The 21241-nt window shown below is 39.7% G+C and overlaps 1 protein-coding gene across 9 annotated transcripts in view; it reads right to left on the bottom strand.

The window, feature by feature from the left end:
• Positions 1-449: 449 nt before the first annotated feature.
• LOC139673312 (mucin-5B) overlaps positions 450-21241 on the bottom strand; it is a 63331-nt gene continuing 42539 nt past the window's right edge. For 6 of the 9 annotated variants that reach the window (XM_071558774.1, XM_071558773.1, XM_071558772.1 and 3 more), the window contains 13 exons: positions 20901-21079; positions 20314-20383; positions 20039-20160; positions 19606-19637; positions 19022-19199; positions 17947-18051; positions 17339-17379; positions 16606-16728; positions 15606-15701; positions 14278-14406; positions 13324-13363; positions 12533-12656; positions 11650-12014 (listed from right to left, as the gene is read on the bottom strand). In XM_071558774.1, coding sequence (XP_071414875.1) covers positions 11840-12014; positions 12533-12656; positions 13324-13363; positions 14278-14406; positions 15606-15701; positions 16606-16728; positions 17339-17379; positions 17947-18051; positions 19022-19199; positions 19606-19637; positions 20039-20160; positions 20314-20383; positions 20901-21079 — 1414 coding nt within the window. In that variant the 3' untranslated portion in view covers positions 11650-11839. Of the gene's footprint in view, positions 733-11046; positions 11066-11649; positions 12015-12532; positions 12657-13323; positions 13364-14277; positions 14407-15605; positions 15702-16605; positions 16729-17338; positions 17380-17946; positions 18052-19021; positions 19200-19605; positions 19638-20038; positions 20161-20313; positions 20650-20900; positions 21080-21241 lie in introns of those variants that run through there. The other 3 variants (XR_011698092.1, XR_011698091.1, XM_071558778.1) reach the window with 3 other exon arrangements.

The following is a 21241-nucleotide window of genomic DNA, read 5'->3' as shown; positions in this document are numbered from 1 at the left end:
GGAGTTACAGTTTAAGAGGGAGGACATAGGTCCATTGCCCTGCAACTAACTTCCTTCCAGTGAACACATTGAAAGCCTTTTGCACCCATACCAATCTGCAGTGTTGGCCCTTATGATCTTCCACTGTATGTATTTTGAGCAACAGGCTCCAGGACTTCTCCAGACCTCATGTAGATCACCTGCTTCTGACCAGGGAGCTCCTGTCACTTAAACTGACATGGCAAATTTACCAAACTCACAAATTCTTTCATGAAGCTCATGGGTATGTGATGAAAAAGACTCAGGGCTTGACATGAATAGGAAGAATGAAGACTCTAGTGCCTTAAAAGGTTTCAAAAGCTCTTGCTCAGTTACATGACATCTAAGTTTTGTCCAGTAGTGCTTTGTCCTGTTTTCAGAAATGCAGTGACTTTAAATTGTAGCTGCTTCCTTGTAATTAACTAAGCACAAAAGCTGAACCCATGGAAATTGTACAGTAAACACTGCTGCTTGCTGGTATATGGGAAAGAACAATGGGGGCACACACTCCCAAGCTAAAACCTAAAAGCAGCACAATATACTGTATTTTGGTGTGATTCCATTGTGCTGGAATTTGATTTAGGGAGAAATAGTTGCTTTTGCCAACACAGAAACAAATTTTTTCCTGCCATTATGGTTGGGCTCCTTTTCACCAATCCTGTGTAGAGTGTCTGCTGAAGTCTGTCTGGCCAGTTAAGCAGGAGGTTAGCTGTGCTGCAACAGACATGTGGAAAACAATTTAATGATTTATTACCTCTATTGAACATGGGGTTTGAAAAGCAAACATTGTCCAGTGCAGTATCACCACTAGTGACACACAGCAGTTTGCTTCTCTAGTATTTTCCTTTAGGATCTCACAAAACATGGCAGAATACCACTGAAGTAACACTTGGTCCTCCAAGATATCTAATCCTGAAAACAGAATATGGCTAACTAGGGATGAAGAAGATGTGGTCAAGTTTTCTGCAGTATGAACACCGAACAGAGTCTGAATTTGTGACAGTGAATTTCAAACAGTATGTGATTCATGAAGCAGAGATAGTCTTAAAAGCACAGCTCCATGCCAGGCATGGCAAAAATAGCTAGGCTACTTGATCTAACTTCAGGCTTTGAGATTGGCACATTCATGGTAAAGGAAGTCACAAATTAGGTAAGGGGACAGTCAGTGACATTATTGTAATTATAATAGAAATTGTAAAGCTAGTGCTAAAAATCCAGTGTGGGAGCTGGGTAAGAACACTAGTTCAGGATAAAAGCTATGTTAAATGCTCAGTCTGGCAAAGGTCCTGCACATGCCATTGCAGTCCTGATTTATGTCAAATCATGCACTGAAAGCAAGAGGATGAAGTTTAATTTGGCTTTCTGAGCAGAAATACACCAGTGGTCTGGAACATGTTGTTCCAGAAAGGCAATATGGACTTAAATGTGCACTGGAAGTATTAATATGGCTCTCTTGACTTGTGCCACTAAAACTCATGCACTTGGTCTACCCAAGAAATCCACTATGAATCTCAAAGTGGAAGAGAGTTCTGAGGTCCGCAGATTCCCTTCTTTTATCTAGAAAGAGTCATATCAGGTAATCCCTTACAAATGTAGGTCTACCTTAAACCAAGTAGCTTTTATGCCTTTGCCATTCTCTAAGAAAAATTGTTACAGGGCCTTACATGTTTGATGGTTTACAAAATACATCTTATTTAGATTAAGGAAGAAAAGCCAAATATTTCTGTAAAACCTGTTGATTGTTCCACCCTTCTTGTATTGACTTTCTGGATGCAAATGATGTGTGCATCAAATATGCAAATAGCTCTTTATCCTTCATCTGAGAAAGCTGTCAGCATCAGATCTATTTGGTTTTCTACAAACATTCATGTTTATAGACATTTTACTGAAGGACTATCATTGTAAGTACAAATTAAGAGAAATATAATGTAGAACATAAAATAACAGGATTGGTGTACAACTGAATGGATGTAGTATTAATAAATCTAATGTTTCACTATAAACAAAAGAATAACTCTTCTCACCATTTCTTTATTGTCTCACTAGAGTTCTGTTGACTTCAGTGAATTTTGTTCTGGCTTATATTGCCTTAAGTAAAAGCAGCAACACCCACAATAACAATGCAGGGTTGTTTCAAATAGACTTACAGGATAACACAATCAGCAGTACTTAATATTTCTCACTACATATGTTATGCTAAAAGGGCTACAAAGTTATTCACATTAAGGGGTTCCATAGCTGATGATGTAAATGTATTGAGAGAATACCATTAATAATATGAGGGCACTAGACTCTGGTGCAAGCAGAAGTAAAAAAAAAAACACTATCAAAATACATTTAGGAAATCATAAATTGTATCTAAAACAATAAAAGACCACTTAAGAATAGTTAAATATATCCATAAAGATTATAAGTAAAAAACTGGAACTTCTAAAAAGTTTCATTTCTGGAATGCCTACAATACTCCTGGTTATTCTTCAAAAGCCAAAGCACAAATGATATTTTGAATATGGCAGTATGGTAGTCTAAGTCAAAGAGTTTTTAAAAATATCACTTTGGGAGTATTTTGTTCTTGACAGTTTGTCACATTTAAAAATGCTGCAAAAGTTCCAGACCAAGGTTATTTTCTGACACAATACTTCAAATCTATGCTCAGAGAAAACCAGGATTTATGTAAACAAATAAGAGGACATGCTAAGTGTTTGTAGCAAACCCAGGAGTAACAAATCACTGAAGGGGAAAGACAGATTTCCAAGAGGTTTCTGTTACAGTGATGTAATTATGCACAAAATTCTTAACAGCAGAAACTACTAAAACTTGCAGTTATTTTGCTAATATTTTGTGGCACAAAAGCCTGGGATATGGCTCTGCAAAAAGCTTGAGGTAAGCTGCAAGTTAAACAACTAGAAAGCCAGTTGGTATGTCTTGGAATGTTAGAAACAGAGCCCCAGAAAAACAAGCAAGGAGGGATTTTTAGTAATGGTGGGAGGTACCAGAGTAGTTTATTCATACTGCAAGGAATGCAGAATACTGTCATGTTTTTCATTAGCCCTTGTATTTATTAAAAATAAAAGCCCGGTAGTAGCTATTGCTGATTTTTAGGTTGGTGAAAATAACTGCTGCTTGTTGTATGTTCTGATAAAGAGTGTGTCTCTGTAGAGAAAAACAATACATAGAATCATAGATTCAAAGAGTGTTTTGGGTTGGAAGGGAACTTCAAAGATTGTCTATCCATTCCTCCTGCAGGGACATTGTTTGCTATACTATGTTTCTCAAAGTGCCATCTAATCTGACTCTGAAATACTGCCAGTGATGGGACATCCACAACTTCCCTGGGCAACCTGTTCCAATGTCTCACCACTGCTATTATAAAAAATTCTTACTTATCTCTGATTTAAACCTAACTGAATCTCTTTCAATTTAAAACTGTTGTCCCTTGTCTTGTCACTACAGACCTTGGTAAAAAGTCTTGCTATATCTTTCTCATCAGTCCTTTATATATTGAAAGATTGCCTTCTCTTCTCCAGGCTGAACAAACCCAACTGGCAGCCTCTCTTCACAGAAGAAATGCTCCAGCCCTCTAGCTGTCTTCATGGCCCTCTGGAGCTACCAGGTCTGTGTCTTTCTTGTGCTCAGGACCCCTGTGCTGGATGTAGCACTCCAGGTGGGTTCTCACCAGAACAAAGTAGAGGAGGAGAACCACCTCCCTCAAACTGCTGGTCACATCTACTTTTGATGCAGCCCAGAATGCTGTTGGCTTTCTGGGCTGCAAGAGCACATTGCTGGCTCATTTCCAAGTTTACATCCTCCAGTATCCTTAAGTCCTTCTCTGAAGGGCTACTCACCATTATTTAATCACCCAGTTTGTACTGGTACTGGGAATTATCGAATTCTTGTTGAAGCCTGAAGTACACCCTCTCAAGAAAGGGCGGATGACTCCTTTCCTGAGAGTAACTGCACGGGTTTAGCTTGGAGATTTGGGAAGGCAAATGGATCTAGAGAGACTATGAAGGGTTATGTCCTGAGCCTGTAACAGGAATGCAGACAGGGAAAGAAGGAGCACGGGCTTCCTGCAGGAAAAAGCATATCCAAAGCCAAATTTGAGAGGTGAGGGAGTGAAGGAGGCTTCCCGGGGCCCCTGAAGAGACCTGGCAACTCAGAGGTGCTGGCAGGGGCTGGACTGGAGGAAAGCACCTACTGTTCATAAACACAGCTGACAGGGGACATTTGTAATCAAATCTTTTAAAATCAGATTCACTCAACAGCCTGCAGTCCTTCTCAGGGTCATTCTGATGGAGATTATTATTGTGTACTCTAGTAAAATCCATCTGGAAATATCTAGTGATTTGCTTTTGATTTTTTCTTTGGTTTTTTTTGTTGGTTTGTTTGTTTTTTGTTTGGTTGGGTTTTGCTTGTTTTTGTTTGTTTATTTGTTTGTTTGTTTGAAAGGGAGAGCCATTTTCACTTTAAAAACATTTCACTTCAGTGATCTGGCTGCCTAGGGATCCTGTCACAGCACATTTCTGTCACATCATAACACCACTTTCAATGTTAGCTTGTATCAAATGACAGGTTGGGGTTTTCAGACAAAGCAAAGGCTTTTCTCACTTTCAGATTCTGCTGATGTAAGCACATATATTTCACTCTAAAGGACAGTACTGGCCCATCGCATGTCTCCAGCTGTAGTGCAAACTGGATACATAATTTGGTTTTCCTTCAAAGAAAACTGTGCAAAAGAAGCAGGACCTGGTAGTCCAGTCAGAATCCATTAGCAACAAAGATTACATATTTCAATGTTTGCTCTGTTGTTTTGACTGCAGGAACAAGGAGAAACAGTTCTTAATTACTAATAATCCCTTCTATGCATTATTAACAGATTATTTTGTTCAAATAGTTGGAGCCTGCTGTGTTTTACAAGTTCCATATACAAAGTAATTCATCTTTGCTGATGATAATGAAAAAACTTTGTCATTTATTAGTTTGTTAGAAGAATCTCAGCAAGACGGCCCACCTTATGAGGGAAATAAAAACTAAAAATCCAGTTTTAAAGTTGTAATGAAAAGCTGTGATTTAAAAAAATAAATAAAAATAATTCCTGAGTTATCATAGAATTACAGAATATACTGAGTTGGAAAACACCCACAAGGATCATTGAGTCCAATTCTTAGGCCTGCACAGTACTATTCCCAAGAGTCACATATTTATGAAATAGAAAGTAGAAGAGAATCAGGCCCAAAGCTATTAGAAACTGGGGAATTCAAAGTGATACTGTACCTCTGAAGTGGAATTATTTTATGGAATCCCCCAGTATATATGAGCAAGGGCGATATTACATAGTGAAGCAGAACTGTTCATGAAATAAAATAACAACTAATTTTTATAGAACAGACAATTTTTTTTATCAGAAGTGCCATGCTATCTCAGGAAAAATATTAGTCAAGTATCCCCAAGACAGAGTGGTAACCCTCATGTCGAGGATGAACAGAAGGTCCTTTTACCAAGTCATATTGTGCAGTGAAAAATCAACATGAAAAGCAAACAGCTTAATTAATTAGTTATTAATAAAAATATGTCAGGGAAGTCAAGCAAATTTGTAAAGATTACTGTGAAAGCAAAATATGAGACTACTGGAAAACTTCTGTTTGTTTCTTTTTTAACTTGGTTGGTTTTTTGTTTTTTTGGTATTTTTCCAGATTTTTTCAAGTCACTGAGCTTGAGGGAAAGATGAGTTAATAGGAATAGCTTCTGTTTCTGCCAAAAATCTTTGTATGACCAGTATTTGAATACCATTGTGAAAATGAGGATGTAGGATGAGAATGTGCTTAAAACTGCTTTTTCTTTTACAAAAGCTATAAGGGTCATTATTATCACCAAGAATGAACAGCACAACATAAAATACAAAAATGTCACCCAATCAACTACTTGATCCTGGAAAGGCAGAGGTGTCTTTAGAAAGATGTCCAGTTCAATTGATTTGGTGATGGAGAAGAAAAATTTTTCACACTGGTGCTACAGGGACTATTCTGGTTCTCAGTAAAGATTCCAGACAGACAATTTCCCATAGAGAGCAGCATTGCAGGCTATACAAATTCTTTGTAGGATTTTCTAAACTAGTCATCTAGGAAGAGTGTGATTAGTTGTAGCACTTCCTGAAAATTTTTCTGGGGTAACGGTGAAGAAAGATGAATTTATAACATACATCATATACCCAGAAAATATTTTCCATGCCTAACCAGGAATCTGAAAAAAGCAGAGAACATCATCAAAAGCAAGCAGGAAGTTTAAATGGACAAGTTAGAAGCAAGTCAGGGTGCTTGAGGTATTAAGTGTGTGCAGCACTGCTCCCTGAGAGAAATAGTCCTTGGGGAAAAGCTAATTCCAGGCCATAAAGTAGCAGCTGGTATGGCTACATTGCACTTTAGTAGCCTTTTGTTTATAGAACAATGCTCGTCGCAGGTCAGATTAAACTCTGTTTGTAAGCCAGGTTTTTATGGCATTATGTGAAATAGGTCAGTCAATATAGAATAATGTCTGGATATGTAAAGAAATGAAACCAGGATGCTGTAAAGAAGAAGCAGTGGACTTGCCTCATGATTCTCTTTCAACAGCAGTGTAGGAAGAAGTGGTGACATAAACCATTTCAGAGCTGGAACACAAAAAGGTTTGTGCACTTCTTCAGCAGCCTTCAGAAATTGAATATAACTTGCTTATAAAACACCTGGGACTGGCAGCAAACTCTCTGCTAATTTAGCCCATTTTTAAGCTCCCTTTGATTTGCTGGTGTCATGCTAAGGGACTTTAACGTAGGTCAAGATATGATTCATTCTGTGTTGAGGGTTAGAATGAGATCAGTTCTTAAGGGCTTCATTTAAAACACCAAAAAAGAGTAAAAGGAGAATTCAAAAGTTGACTACAAATGTTAAAAGCAAGAGGAAGCCCTCTACGGAGAACATATCAAACCAAATAGAACGGTTCTTAGCATTACTGTTATTAAAAATCAGGGTGAAAGGGTCTTTCACTGAAAGTGCTGATAGTTGAGATGTTCAGGATACGGTGTTGGCAGAATCAGCGATAAATATCTAGTGCTTCCTATTGCAAACATATAACAGAACGTTGGTATTTGTGATCAACTTCTTACATTGCTTTAAAGAACTTAGATGAGGTAGAGCTATACTTACCTCAGACTGCCAAGGAAGTAAAAAAAAGGAGTGGTGGGGGCATTTTCAGATGACAGTTTTGCTGAGGTAAGGTATATAGCAATTTTCAGTAACTACACAGAAAGATTACAGTGCCTCAAGTCCTGATTTATACAGACTTTTTTTAAAAAATCAGGCCTTCCCAGAAATCAGGCTCAAGTGAAACAGGGATATCTATGACCAGAAGTGTCAGCTCACAGTTACAGCAAGCCACTGTACAGACTCCCTTTGAATTAAAAAAAAAAAAGAAAAAAAAAGAAAAAAATTAAAGCCAGTAACTATCAAGTAACCTGCCTTACAGACTACTGATGAAAACTAGACACACCTTTAAGAGAGAAGTGCATAAGAAATTGCAAGCTTTCTGTAGCTTCATGATCAAACTCGGGCCTGCTCCTGACAAGAAAAGTTACCTGGGCACACCTCTAATGGGGTTGCTTTCCTAAGAGAGAATTTCGATTGTCAAAGGATTAAATGGATGTGAGAATGGTCTTGTACAAGGTAAACTGAGACTCTATTGTTCCCCTAAAGATACTGAATAATCAAATCCTTTGAAGTGTAAAAACAAGAAAGATTTTCACAACTGATACCTCTGTCTTGGTGTCTTTGGAAAATTGTCTCAGGTCTTTCTCCTAAAGGATGTTTCGGATGGCAGGCAAAAGTGTGTAGCCTCGGGATTGCAAATACCATGTTGGACATCCTCAAAAAGGCTTTCTGGATTTAAATGTTACAATCACATAAAAGAAACAAAGGCCTACCTTTATCTTTATATTAGATCAGGAAGGAAATATAAACAGGGCCAAGAACGAGTCTTTGAACACATGAACCTGTAGAAACATCAGGCAGAACCCTCTGATCACTCAATCCCTAGTCTCCCCCTTACGTGAAAGAGGATTCATTGAATTTGTCATATTATTTTCTTTTCTGGTTCATTACTAATCAGATAACTTTCCCGAGTGATATTTAGACAAATTTTTTCATGTTTACCTTGCAACTTTCTAATTGTTGAGCCAGTACACTGAGAAAAAAAAATAGGTGCAGCATTCTTTTAAACAATACCTTCTGTATTAGAGGGCATTTACAGTTCACAGTCTTTGTTTTCAGCTCAAGATCCTAGATATCAGAATAGATTGATATCAATACAGCACCCTGTAGATAACACTACAGGTTGGATTCCACAGGCAGGGGATTTGCTCAGTGCAAAACTAGGTCAAAGAATAGTGCCTCTCCCCAAATAAAAATCCAGAGCATACCTTGATTTTTTTTCTTCCTTGCAAACATTAATAATTGGTAACAACAGCCAAGCAAAATTTAGCTGAAATATATCAAGGTGGGTTTGTGAACTGACCTTTCCAAGACTCAAACCAATAGGCAAGTCAGAGTTCATCTCATAATGGCTACCCAGACTCAGAGCAAACCAGCAAAATGATAAAGTGTCTTGGAACTTGTTACCCTGACATAAGGCAGTATCTCTGACAAATATTTAATTTAGCAATAAGGGGCGATATTTCCTGGTGTGTCTGCTCGGAACTGCTCATTGAGTTGGGAGTACCATCCTCGCATGATAAGAAAAGAATGGCTACAGGCTGAAACCAGCTAAGCCCTGGCCCAACTGGCTCAGCTGAGCTCCAGTTCTCTGGGGGTTACCCTATTGAAGTTTATGTTGGAAGAATTCACGCAAAAGGAAGAAACAGTACCTGGAGCAATGCCACTGATTTTTCTTGAGTTACGCCAGGAAAATGTTTGACTTGCAGAAACCAGTCAGTAACAGGAAGACATGGCCTTGGGCTACAGATGAAGCCTGGACTGTGCACACGTGAGAAGCAGCCACACAACAACAGTAGTGGGATCATGGTCAAATCAAGCTCTTACACGCAAGCTCTCCTGGGACAGCCACCTGCATTTAACTTTGTCTATTCTGGTGGGGACCTTGTGGCAACTGCCTAAAGAAGGATACACACAATTTATTTGCAGTCCAGCTTGCTCTGTGCAAGCAGCAGTGATGCTGTTGCATGCAGAGACAAAGTCACGGAGCAAAAAGGGCCAGAATGTCAGTGAGTTGATCAAGCACCCTTCACGCTAATTTTTGTTTCTCTGCATTTGGGGGTTGGCAGGTGGGAAGTAGGGAGTGGGGAGATGTTTCTCAGCTGAGGAAGTTGAAGGTTCTCTGTAAACAGACTTTACATTGCTGGCAGGGAAGTAGGACTCAGCACCTGCAAACAAAGTACCAATGAGTTCTCTCTAATACCTAGCCATCAGCTCTAAGTAGTATTGCATAGGCCAGTTAGGTGCTGGACTCAGTGAGTAAATTAAGTGGCACATGTAACTGAATGAAGAAACATGTGAAATTTCACATAATAAAAAGCATCCTGGAGACAGAAATATGCCTTTGGTTCCAGCATTTAACTTGCCTGAAAAATAAAGTGCATGCCAAAAAAAAACCAGGAAAGTATGCCTCTAAATCAATACTATTTCAGCTTCTGTATAAAATCTCACCATCACTGAAGCAGACAGGAAAATAGAAATCTAAAGATACCTGGGGTTTGTTCCCTTCTCCCATCTGAAAATAATGCAGATGTGGTAAAAGTTCCTGATCATGTTCTTGCTAAGTCATTTTGCTGAGAATTATTGATTTGCAGGGTTGGTTTGCCGGTTGATTTGCATGAGCATGTATATGACTACTTACAGAGTCTGTTTGCTATTCTGATAACAAAATCACTCAAGAATGACCTATTCCCCTTCAGGGAAAGGCAAGGAAAAAAGGAAGGAATGTCTTTTTTCTGTTTTGTTTCTGTTCTTTGCATTTTAATAGCATGCACACACTTGATTTGTATCAATAAAAACAGTTTTCTGGACTAATGTGAAATTTATACATGAGCCTCAGTGTCAAACAATTGCAACATGTGCCTTCCAAGGATGTTGCATTGCACTGACAGTTAACCAGAATATTTTGAGATTCTTATAATCAAGCAAACTGGTCCACTGACTAGTGCAGAAGCTGAGAATGGGAGAGTTAGGTTCAAGTCAGTGATCTATATGGGTCCCTTCCAACTTGAGATACTTTATGATTCTATGCCTCTATAATTCATAAGTTCATTGCAAACACCTATTTGTTGGATTTTGTAGTCCACACCTCTCAAAGATACCTGAAGTGCACGTATTCCCACTGTGATCATTGGGTACACACAGCCTCTCTTTTATTGTTTATAAGGTAACAGAATAAAAACAAAGGGTGAAAATCACCTCCTCTGACTTCAGATGTGTCACATGGCTACCCTGGCTCTCAAAACCTCCAGTGCTGAGAAAGTGGTAGCTTCCAAAGGGTTCTTACACCAGTGTTAGGTTGAGGCAAGTCATTCCAGAAAAGGGCTGGAGAAAGAGTTAGTTTAAACAATCTGAGCTGAATTCTGTAGAGGCATAACATGAACTGCCCCATAACATCATGGTGATGACCCATTAAGCACAGGACTCTCAAGCAAGAGCAAAGTAAAACATATACCATTGACCTGTTCAAAGTCAAGGATTCCCACAATTTGAAGATCAGTAACACAATAATGAAACAGTATATATCAAAGTAACCTGCCATCAGCTGAAATGATTTATTATGAAAAAGTAGAAAATTAAATATTTCTTGGGGCTCAAGAGCTTCAGTATTTTTAAAATGGAAAGCTAAAGTTTAATGCATTTCCTTCAAAACTGTTCCCCAAAACCCTGCACAGCTGGCTGCAGGACACTTTCTAAGAAAGTCACAATCTTCAATTCTCTTTCACGTCATAGAAGATGAAATTGCTCAAATATCGGAAGCATCTGCCTTCCTTGAGTACTCTGAAGGTATTGTTGGATCATTTTGATTCCTGTCCACATAAAATATTGTCACCAATAACACTGGACATGCTGGCTGGGATTCAATTATTTATGGTACAAAACAGTCATGGAATCAGTAATGAGACTGAACTAACACACAGCAACTCCGAGTTTGATGTTGGCAAATAATAAAAAAACCCACTGAGATAAGGAATTCCAATAGGGGTGCAAATATATTCACTTTGTATTGTGTATGTAAAAACCATGTTTTTACATTCCTGATACTGTGCTCACTGTGCAGAAGGAAAACAAAAGCACCTTGATTTCCTCCAGTGAGTCAGTCACAGCCAAAAAAGGTTCAGGACCACTGGGAAGAACACAAATGTGGCCCTAAGCCAAGTCCTGCCTCTGTCTGAACTGCAGCTGTGGAAGTGATTGTTGTTTCCCTTCAAAGGGAAATGAAGTGATACATGTGATTATGGTTTTACAATGTGCAGTTTCTTCAGGCAGGATTTTTGAAAGGCATCACTGTCTTGAAAATGTCTTGCAATAACCTTGGTTTATATACTGGTGAGGGATTAAAGACTTTACCCATTTTGCCCCATTAGCAGCATCACTGAAACAGGAGAACAAGTCCTCTTTGAAATGCAGTTTATTCTACAAACATTTAGAGTAAAATCTATAAAATCTATGTAACTGCTTGTAATACCAGAAATAAAAAGTGCTAGTATGATCATTTTAAGGTTACTCACAGCTGTTTTCTAAACTACTCACTTGCTAGGGAAGGAGTAAATGGGAGATGAAAGGTTTCTTTTGGTTCATAGTCATGTTATCCTCTTTGGGCATTTTGTTTCCACACATCCACATTCATCTACGTAGAGATATGTGAACTGGACTGTCTTATGGTTAGAGCAAACCAGTTCCACCTTCACTTTGTGACTTCTTTTTTCATGGCAGCAAGTGCATTTGTGTTCCATTTCACTGGCCTCAAAGGAATACCTATAGAAATTAGATTTTTCATGTCAGTCTGCTGCCTGTTGTCTTCCAAACTGATCCATAAGGAGCAAAGGAGGAAAACTTCCTATCTAATTTTCTGTTGATTCATAACAGCCTTTCCTCAAGATGCTATTGGTCATGCAGGGCTAGAACCTCTGATAGCAATGGGGAAAATCCCAGTAACTTCAGGATTTTGGGTTAGCCCCATTTTGGCAAGACAGAAAGGAACAACCTCTGCAGAGAACAAAGGGCAGAAAAAAACTCCAGTAAAGACTGAAGTTGTTCAAAAACCATACAAGGACATATTTAAGAGCATGTTTAATAAATTTAGCTGATGTCTTTCCAGAGGGACCTGTTTTCCTATTTCTCCTGTCACATTAAAGACATTGTTAATGATTGCTGTTCTGTACTCCCAGTTTCCCAAGCAGGTTTTTTTATACAGCAGGAAGCTGCAGCCCATTGGTGACAAGAACCCAGGAAAAGCGGCCATGGGGGAGGACAGAGAAAGGTTTCCCACTTACACAGAATAGGTACTGCACATCCCTTCACAAAAGGGCACTGGGACCGGAGCAGCGGACTTACAGCTGTCATGCACAATATACTGCTCTTTCACATTGCGTTTGCATTTGTGGGGCAGGTCGATACCTGAGTAGAAGAACACTTCTGTTAGACTTTTTCAGACTGGGGAATAACTGTTTTGAAAGTTATCTGCTAGTAAACCAGGAGAAGATCATCCTAGTAAAACTTTTTACAGTTCAAATGCATAACTGTAACCACAACTGATAGTGCAAAGAGGTGGTAACTCAGCAAAACAGCTTCCTGTTGGTCAACATACTTTTCTATTTGTGGACTAGCTTTATCATGTAAAGATACTGTTGAACCAAGGTCTGAAGGAGACATGAAAAGTCCAGGTTTTTCTAAAATTGCTATCAATTACATTTGTGACTCTATAACAGCCTAATATTTCTGAGTGGATGCTACAGGAAAAAAAGACCTTTATTTCTATGCAATTTTCCGATGGAATAACAGAGAATATTTTCTACAAAATTTTTTATCAGGAGCATTTCTCAAGCTAACAGTATTTCAGTTTTATAAAAACCCAGAAAATGAGGAAAAAAAAATATAGTGTCCTCACTGGAAGCATATGGCAGATGTTTAGTCTGAACTGTGAGGTAAAAACCAGTACTGCTGCTGTAAAACTGTCTTCCAGTCAATGGAAACTGCAGCCTCTCAGTGCTTGCAGAAACAGGACTGCAAGCAGGGAAGAACTAAACCATATTGGAATAGAGAATCATCAATTTAATCCACTCACATGTCTTACAACAGCCGTCTGAAGTCACATCAATTGTCCCCTGTATTGAAAGGAACCAGAACAGTTAGTTCAGGTGCACGTATTGCTAACTAGATAGTAGCAATGATGAGACTTCAGTTATATTCCCTCATCTCTAATCAATGCAGATTCCTCATCAGACCTATTTGTGTACTAATTATATAAAAAAAAAGTGTTTTAAAAAACCCAAAACAAACAAAAACAAACCACCAGCAAGGAAGGGAAATAATTTTCTTAAAATTGTATATCCTTTTAGAAGCTACTAAGATGTCCAGTAATACATGCCTGGATGCAGGTCTTATTGATGCCAGGTTAGAAACCCCAGCCTGAGAGAACGACAGCTGCTCCTGGAATAGAACAGCCTGACCTATGCAGAGCCTACCCCAAAGCTAATTCAAGTACATGGCTGTCCTTGTCCTTGCTTTGATTTTCAGATCTGCTGTGAAGTCCCAAAATGCTTCTGAAAATTACTGGAAACCACGAATAGATGAAAACCAGGGTATGAATGATACTCCTTGCTCATTCACATTCCGCTTCTTTGCTTAATGATACACTGCATATCAGAAGACACTGTGTTCATCAGTCCCCCATGGATCCATGGTAAGTTACCACTTGCTCAGCTGCATTTTGTAACATTGATGTTTCTCAAGTGATGAAAAAATCCCACCTTGCTCTTGCCCCAATACCCTTCTCTTTCCATTTCTAGTGCTTATCCCATAACAGTGTAAAATGTGCGGGTTTGCTTGCAAACATTTTTGCTTTATTGCTGTGGGACACTTCATTCAGTGCTCAAAAAGCACATTTCCTTCAAACAAGAGTTATCAGCTCAGAAAGATCGAGAAATAATGTAGTTACTAATTCAAAACAGTAAAGACAAACCTCAGGCCAGCAGGTGAGCTCATTTCTGAAGTATTTTTCTGGCTTTAAAATACTTACTGGCACACAGTTTGCTTCTTCAAATGGTAGGCAGACTTTTACTGTACTAGTCAAGGAAAACTGGCCCGCTGATTCAGTGCATGTATACTGAGTACAGTTATCATATGGATCTTTATAGCTTTTTCCGACCTGATAAAAACAGGAAAAAAAAAAAAAACCCAAGCCAATATATTGCAACAATAAAAATAGAATACTGCAACAGTAATAGAACCAATGAATTGGCAGAGGCTCTGGGTTGTTCATATCACTCTGAAAGGGCTGAGATGTCTGCAACTCACATCTGCAAGTTCTGTACCAAGCTCACCCGCTACTAGCCTATGCAAAATCCCTTCTGTAGCCAGCCAGGGGTAAAGAATGAAAATCTGGTACAGAATGAGCCTAGAGGTAGGAGCAGAAATGCAAGAAGGTATATGTGTTAATGTTTGTGGGCTAAAATATACACAAAAAGAAAAATAATTATTTCAAAAGATTTCATCAGTTTTCTTTTTTAGTGGATTGAAGAAAATCAAAAAGTGTGAAAAGGGACAAAAGTCTTTGCAGCAGAGGTTAATGGGTAACTGCAAAACCTCATCATGGAAAGATTTGTATATTGGAATGGGAGAATCTAGCTTCCAAGATAAATTATCAAAGAATAACAAGATGAAATAGAAAAGATGCAGAATAGCTACCAGAGAAGCACTAGCATGTAAGACAATAGTCACAGGCTGAAACCATTCACAGGAGTAGAATGGAATCATAGAATCATTAAGGGAGGAAAACACCTCCAAGATCATCAAGTCCATCCTTTAAAGTCTTGGCTCATGACTACACAATGCTACACTCACAAGACACGATGTATCACCTCAAGGTGTTAGCAAGTCACACTACACTACAGCAACTATGTCACTTAATTTCTGCCTCAGCAAATTCAGAACTAGTGGTAGTACAGCCATGTCAGCTTCCTCGCACTCTTTATCCTTGTATCTTCAGGGCAAGAAAATGAAACTGTTTCCAGATTGGAGCAGTATCATGTGAAGCCAGTTCATGTATCTCTGCAAGAGCAGTATTACACAATGTCATCATCCTCTCTGAATTCTTTCTTGTCAGGATAAAGTGGGGAGGGGTGTGGGTAATGTGGTTTTCCATTCCTGCCCAAGACACATAATTTTCAAACAGTAGCCCCTGTGAGATGCACACAGCAGAGAACAGCCGTATAAACATCTACATTTACTTTGGAAACACAGAGACTTTACATCTAGAGATCCTCCCAGCCTTAAAATGCATGACAGAAAAAATGATGAGCTCTTCTTGATAATCCAGCTTTGTGTGCAGAGCAAGGGAGTGCTTACCTCAATGGTCACATTGCCGAATGGAAAATTTGCCACACATGCCACTTGCTGGCACTGACTGCAGCATTGACCCTTCTCTTCCACATAGCGAAAACCCTGTGGGAAAAAACCATTTCCGTTTAGCCATGTTAACTGATGTCTTGTTCATGAAGCACATTTGATCAAAGCTACACTGAGGATGGCAGAGGAAATGAGTCACTTTAAACCTGACAAGCAAAGCTGGTAATTTTTCTCCCTTATTGAACAGTGACTTCTGGACACCTCTGTTGCCATGAAGGCCCTGTCATTGGCTATTTTTCTTCAGGCTAACACATAGGACAGGCCAGATATATTAATTCAGCATATGATTACTTACACATTAATTCAATGTATGATTACTCTGCCACCAGTGCTTGGTCTAGTATTATCCACAAGAACTATTGCTGTCAGACATGTGAAGGTTCCCTCCCCTGTGTTTTGGTCTCTTGGTGGGTGTGGATGTGTCTGGCTTCAGGATGAAGGACAATGAAAAGTTTTGTCTATTTTTAACACTGGTGGTGGGTCTGGTCTTATCTGGGCGTAAATGAAAAAGCAACCCCTCTGCTTATGTTCAGTAATAGACTGAACTGGTTTTGTGATGATTCTCACAAATACTGAGAAGTAGCAGAGTACTCTAAGTTCATAAGTAGTGAGAAGAGTTTGGAAACATACAGACTATTGTGCAGTTTCTTCACAATACCAATTTTCAATCTGACAATGGGCAATACCAACAGAATGGCACAAACATCTTTCAGCAGTCAGACTTTAACAGGTCTGCAATCCTTTCCCCTTAGGGCGTCTTTCCAAGAGTGACCTCTTAAACTGGCTAGAGCAAAAATAACTGGCACTCTAAAAGTAACTTTTCAAAAAAATTAATAGGAGAGTCCATCCTGCTACCTTGCAGTGAGAAGGCAGTTACACTCTCCCAGTTTCAGAATACTTTCCCTCAACAGCCATTGTTTATGGCCAAGGAGGTGCTGACCTGCTGGCAAGTGGTTTGGCATTTCACTGGAAGACACTGGATGCGGTTGGTTTGTGTCACAGGATCCTGCTCATCTGTGCACACACAGTTTTCACATGAGCTTTTAGGCACCATTGCCCCCGGCTGGAAATACAGAGGAGAGAGAAGGCAGGCCATGACAAGAATTCAGAGGGTTCTAGAGTAAACATCCCTCTGGACTAACAAAAGATTAACGCTTATGAGGTTTATTTATGGAACTTCCTGAAAAGACTACTTCCAGATCTCTAAAACCTCACAATCAGTATCACAAAATGAACACAAGGCTGATACTCCCAAGTGCATCAATGATGTTAAATGAATTATCTCATAAATTCAATGCATCTTCTTTTGCTCAGTTTGACATAGAAATTAATCTTAAAATATTCAGTGAAATTTGAAATTTGTATTCAATCACAGTTCTGACCTATTGACTCTAAAACATAGGTAAGATCTTGTTTAGCAAGCAAGTTCTAGTCTCTAACATTGCCTATTCAGTAACCTTTTACAGAATTACAGATTGATTGGGGTTGAAAGTGACCTCTGCAGGTTATCTAGTCCAATGCCCATTTCCAATAGTACATAAGATTACTGGCAGGGGAAAATTACAGGCCATTCTAATTCTGCTTTTTGTATGAGTGTTGACAACACCAATTTCAGAAAATTCTGACTCAGGCAGCATTAACTTGTGGAAAGAAGTGACTGGAAGAAGACCCACCTTAAATTCAACTCCTTCAGAAACACATACACCTTTTGGTACTGTAAGAAAAAACAAAATGAAAACAAGGTGCTGGGAATGATGCAAATAGTTGTTGTAGTCATCACTGAATTGTGAGTGATTTAAAGAAGTCAAAGAGTAGAACTAAACCTAATACCTCACAAAAGAAGGGGAGAAAAGTTGTTATTCAGAAACCTGCATATTATTCAGAAGCCCACATCTGCTTAGATGTTATGCATGAAGTTGGGGGAAATTCTATATCTTGGTATTTTGTATAAGGTAAAATCTATTTACCTCATGGGTTTTTTCCCCACACTTGAAGTTACTTGACCTTTTCTTTATTGTTAACCACCTTGCTATTAACAAAGCCAGTGTGAACCTGGCTTAGGTATGTGAATCTAGAAATATAATTTGGCAGCAGTTTCTAGATGGGTTCAATTTAATCATCATTCATTATCTGATCAATATTACACTCACTGAATACAGGCTACAGACAACCTACCCCAGTTACACCAACTCCCCCCAAAAAAGAGAAGGCACCAATTGTAAAGGCTGATAGGGAAGAGGTTGTTGCTTATGATTTTGATTTAAGGAAACAAGGTACTTACTACAGGAGAAGATAGGACAACAACCATCCTCAGATATAGCAACCACTGGTTGGAAGCCTAAGTCACATCCTGTTTTGTTGATAATGCAGGTTTTTATATCACATTCTGCAATAGCCAACAGTGATAAAGTAAGCCAAAGCATCCTGTCCAGCAGTGTTACTTGCAGACAAAGCTTGAACATCCAAGAAATTGTGTGGAAATAGATGATTATTGCATCACACATTTTTGGAGTTTGGGACATGTTCAGGTGAAGTATCTCTAAGTTTGCTCCACTGTAAAGCTCTTTCTAGGACATATATTTGTGGTCCTTGTCCCTGATTCTTTTCCCCCACTGGATGCCATCTATAAAAAAACTGAACACCTTTAGAGAAGTGACAGGGAAACAAGTTAGAGTAAAAATAAATCAGTCAGAGTAAGAAAATGAAGAGGCAGTGTATGAGAGCCAAAGATGTAAAGGCTGGGACATGACAAGCAAAGGACCTTGACAATGTCCACTGCTCCCCTCAAAACATCCAAGGAGCCTAATAAACCTCTTTCTGGTGGGTTGAAGGAATGAGGAATAGAACAAACTTCCCACCAACATTGCCAGGATCCACTCTACTGCATCTGGGAATGGCCAGCATTAGGAGCAGGCTAGTCCTGTGCTGTGGTAGGCATTTGGGACTGGGAGGATGCAAATGCAAAGGTGAGGGAAACATAACAGGAACATCCACAGGAAGCCTTAGGGGAGCCTGAAAGATGAACCTATCAGCTCTTACTAGATGGATCTCTGTGGAAGGATCACCCTCTCATCTCAGAGGGACAAAACCTAAAGAATCCTGTGAAGCATTTGGTAGTCCCAATGATACATGGGGAATTTTCCAATGTAAGTATCTGGCAGGTCATGACACTAATTTAGAGTATAAGTAGGACCAGAGTTCTCTTCTGATAACAAGGGCTTCTGGCATGAAGATGGAAGAAATGACCACTTCAGTGTGTTTATTTGAATCTGGCACTTGTGGGGTACCAGATCTCACTTGGAATTATTGCTGAAGGCAAAGGATGACACATTATGACATATGAATTATGTACTCACCACAGACAGTCTCTGTGCAACATGGGTCGTCCAGACGTGGTTTTATTTTGCGTACAAAGCCTTCTTTTGTGCAGTTGATAGGTGGAGATTTAGGACAAGGACGGGGGAAGCAAGAGATATTTAAGGTTGCTTCATCACAAGTACAGTATTGGCAGTCATGTTCCCAAGCTTCTCTAGGCTATGAAAACAACAGCAATAGCAATTCAGGGAGCGAAAACTGGAAACATTATATCAATGAATGCCTGCTGCAAGACTGTGTAGAGCTGAGTTCAAGTTCAGAGGAAGAAGGGAACAGTAGAAAAAAAGCTGTTATTTGCCACCTTCCTTTGCAGGTTTGTGTGTCCAGGAAGGAAGCCAGAGAGTTCTACTGGGAAACTGACTCCCACAAACTCTATTTCTGCTTCTATATCTCAAATGATTAAAAACATTCTGGAGTTAATGAAATCTGCTGTTTTCCTCCATGGTGTCATTGCAGTTCACTGGTTTTTAAGCTTAGAACTAAAAGAAACAACTCAAGCAATTATTTTTACAAGAGATCACAGAACCCAGATATAGCATAAAGACTGTATTTTCCTTTCTCTTACCTGTTTCACTGATCCATCTTGTGCAGTGCAACCTATAAAATGAATTACATGTTACTTTAATGGTAACTGAACCAGGAAAACAAGAGAAGCAGGAAAACAGGAATAGAAGAAAGATCTTGTAATCTGAGAAACAACCACAAAAAGAGAGACCACAAAGAAAAATTCAGAGTGCAAAGTCACAGGTTGTGTACCCAAAAAATCTTGCCCCAAAACATGCTGCCCTTAGTTCTTTTCACAGTTGCACCTTCAGCTTAAGAGAAGGCAGAAACTGTCAATCTGAAATGCTTCCAGGCTAGCTAGAAAGGGTCAGTGTTGTCTCCCCCATTTCCTCTGTACCCAAAATATCTCCTTTAATGGGCACTTCTAGTCAGACTCTTACCCACTCCTCGCTCTCCACCCCTCTTACCATCAGACCATTTAAATTATTTCTTACCACAAGCAAGAACACAAATGCCATCATGATTGTTCAGCAGAATTTTTCCATCAGGACAGTAGCATCCCTCAACAAAAACTGATGAGTTATTTTGGGAGGGGAGGGTGTCCATAACGACTTCTCTGCACAATTAGAATATAAACAGGAATGAATGAGAGGCAGAAACATAGCCCAGGGCAGTCAGACATCTAAATCCCATGGGAATGTGAAAACTTCGAACTTCACCTGCAATTTTCACATCATGGACTTGAAAAATGCCTTAGGAAATGACCCACCTGCTGAAGCAAGTGTTTCTTCTTCCTTCACCACATGGCTTGTACACCTGATCCTGAGGACAGCTGGCCTCTGAAGAGCATTGTAACACACAAGTTAAAAAGCCCAGACTCAAGAGAACCCTTCAGTGCACAGTGGGAAAAGCACCCACGCTATCACAGCCCACCTCACGGCTTCACACAGCCCAGGCTCCTGCCCGATGAGGGGGTCCCTGAAGCTTCAGCAGGGGCCAGTGCCTTCAGCAAGGTTCTGGCAACAGTACTGAGAGCGTTCACCCCCGAATCGTCGGGCCCCCCTGTGCAGGGTAAAGCACGCAGAAAAAAGCCTTGTGTTGCCATCTAGTGTCGAAGGGAACAGAGTAATCAGCTGAGCTACTTAGGAGAGAGAGAGAATATGGGTCTGTTTCTCCATTGCTTTGCATCAGTTCTGGACTGGAACAACCTCTTTGATTTGTTCCTGCTTTTTCTCAGGTCCAGAGCAGCTCAAATAAGATTGAAGCCTGATAATGTGGAGGAACATAAACAAGCGTGCGGGGGAGGAAAGAACAGACCAGACTTGCCCCACCACCAGTAGGGTTTCCCAGCCTTACCACACTGCCCATTCGCCTGCCTCCTCCAGTTCACACACACCCCGTGGAGCCCACACAAGGCTGCATATGTCTGCATGCTCTGGCACTCGGTGCTGGGATGCTCTTCTGAGCACCCACTGGCCACACATGCCTCATAATAGGGCTGGGGGGGCACCACACCATGGCACTCGGTCAGGGTCCTTCACAAAACAAGGAGGCAGACCTTGGTTGACTTTCAAGGAAGAATTCAAGAACCAAACTATCCATGCCCAGCCAAAGCTTCAAGGTAAAGATATAACTACCAATTGCTCTCATAGGTAATATGCCTACACAGCTTAATGAAAAATTATCTTTACCTCTAA

Source organism: Pithys albifrons, chromosome 6, assembly GCF_047495875.1.
Source record: "Pithys albifrons albifrons isolate INPA30051 chromosome 6, PitAlb_v1, whole genome shotgun sequence".
Taxonomy (NCBI): domain Eukaryota; kingdom Metazoa; phylum Chordata; class Aves; order Passeriformes; family Thamnophilidae; genus Pithys; species Pithys albifrons.
The sequence above is the reverse complement of the archived record's forward strand: the minus strand, read 5'-3'. Positions and strand labels throughout refer to the sequence as shown.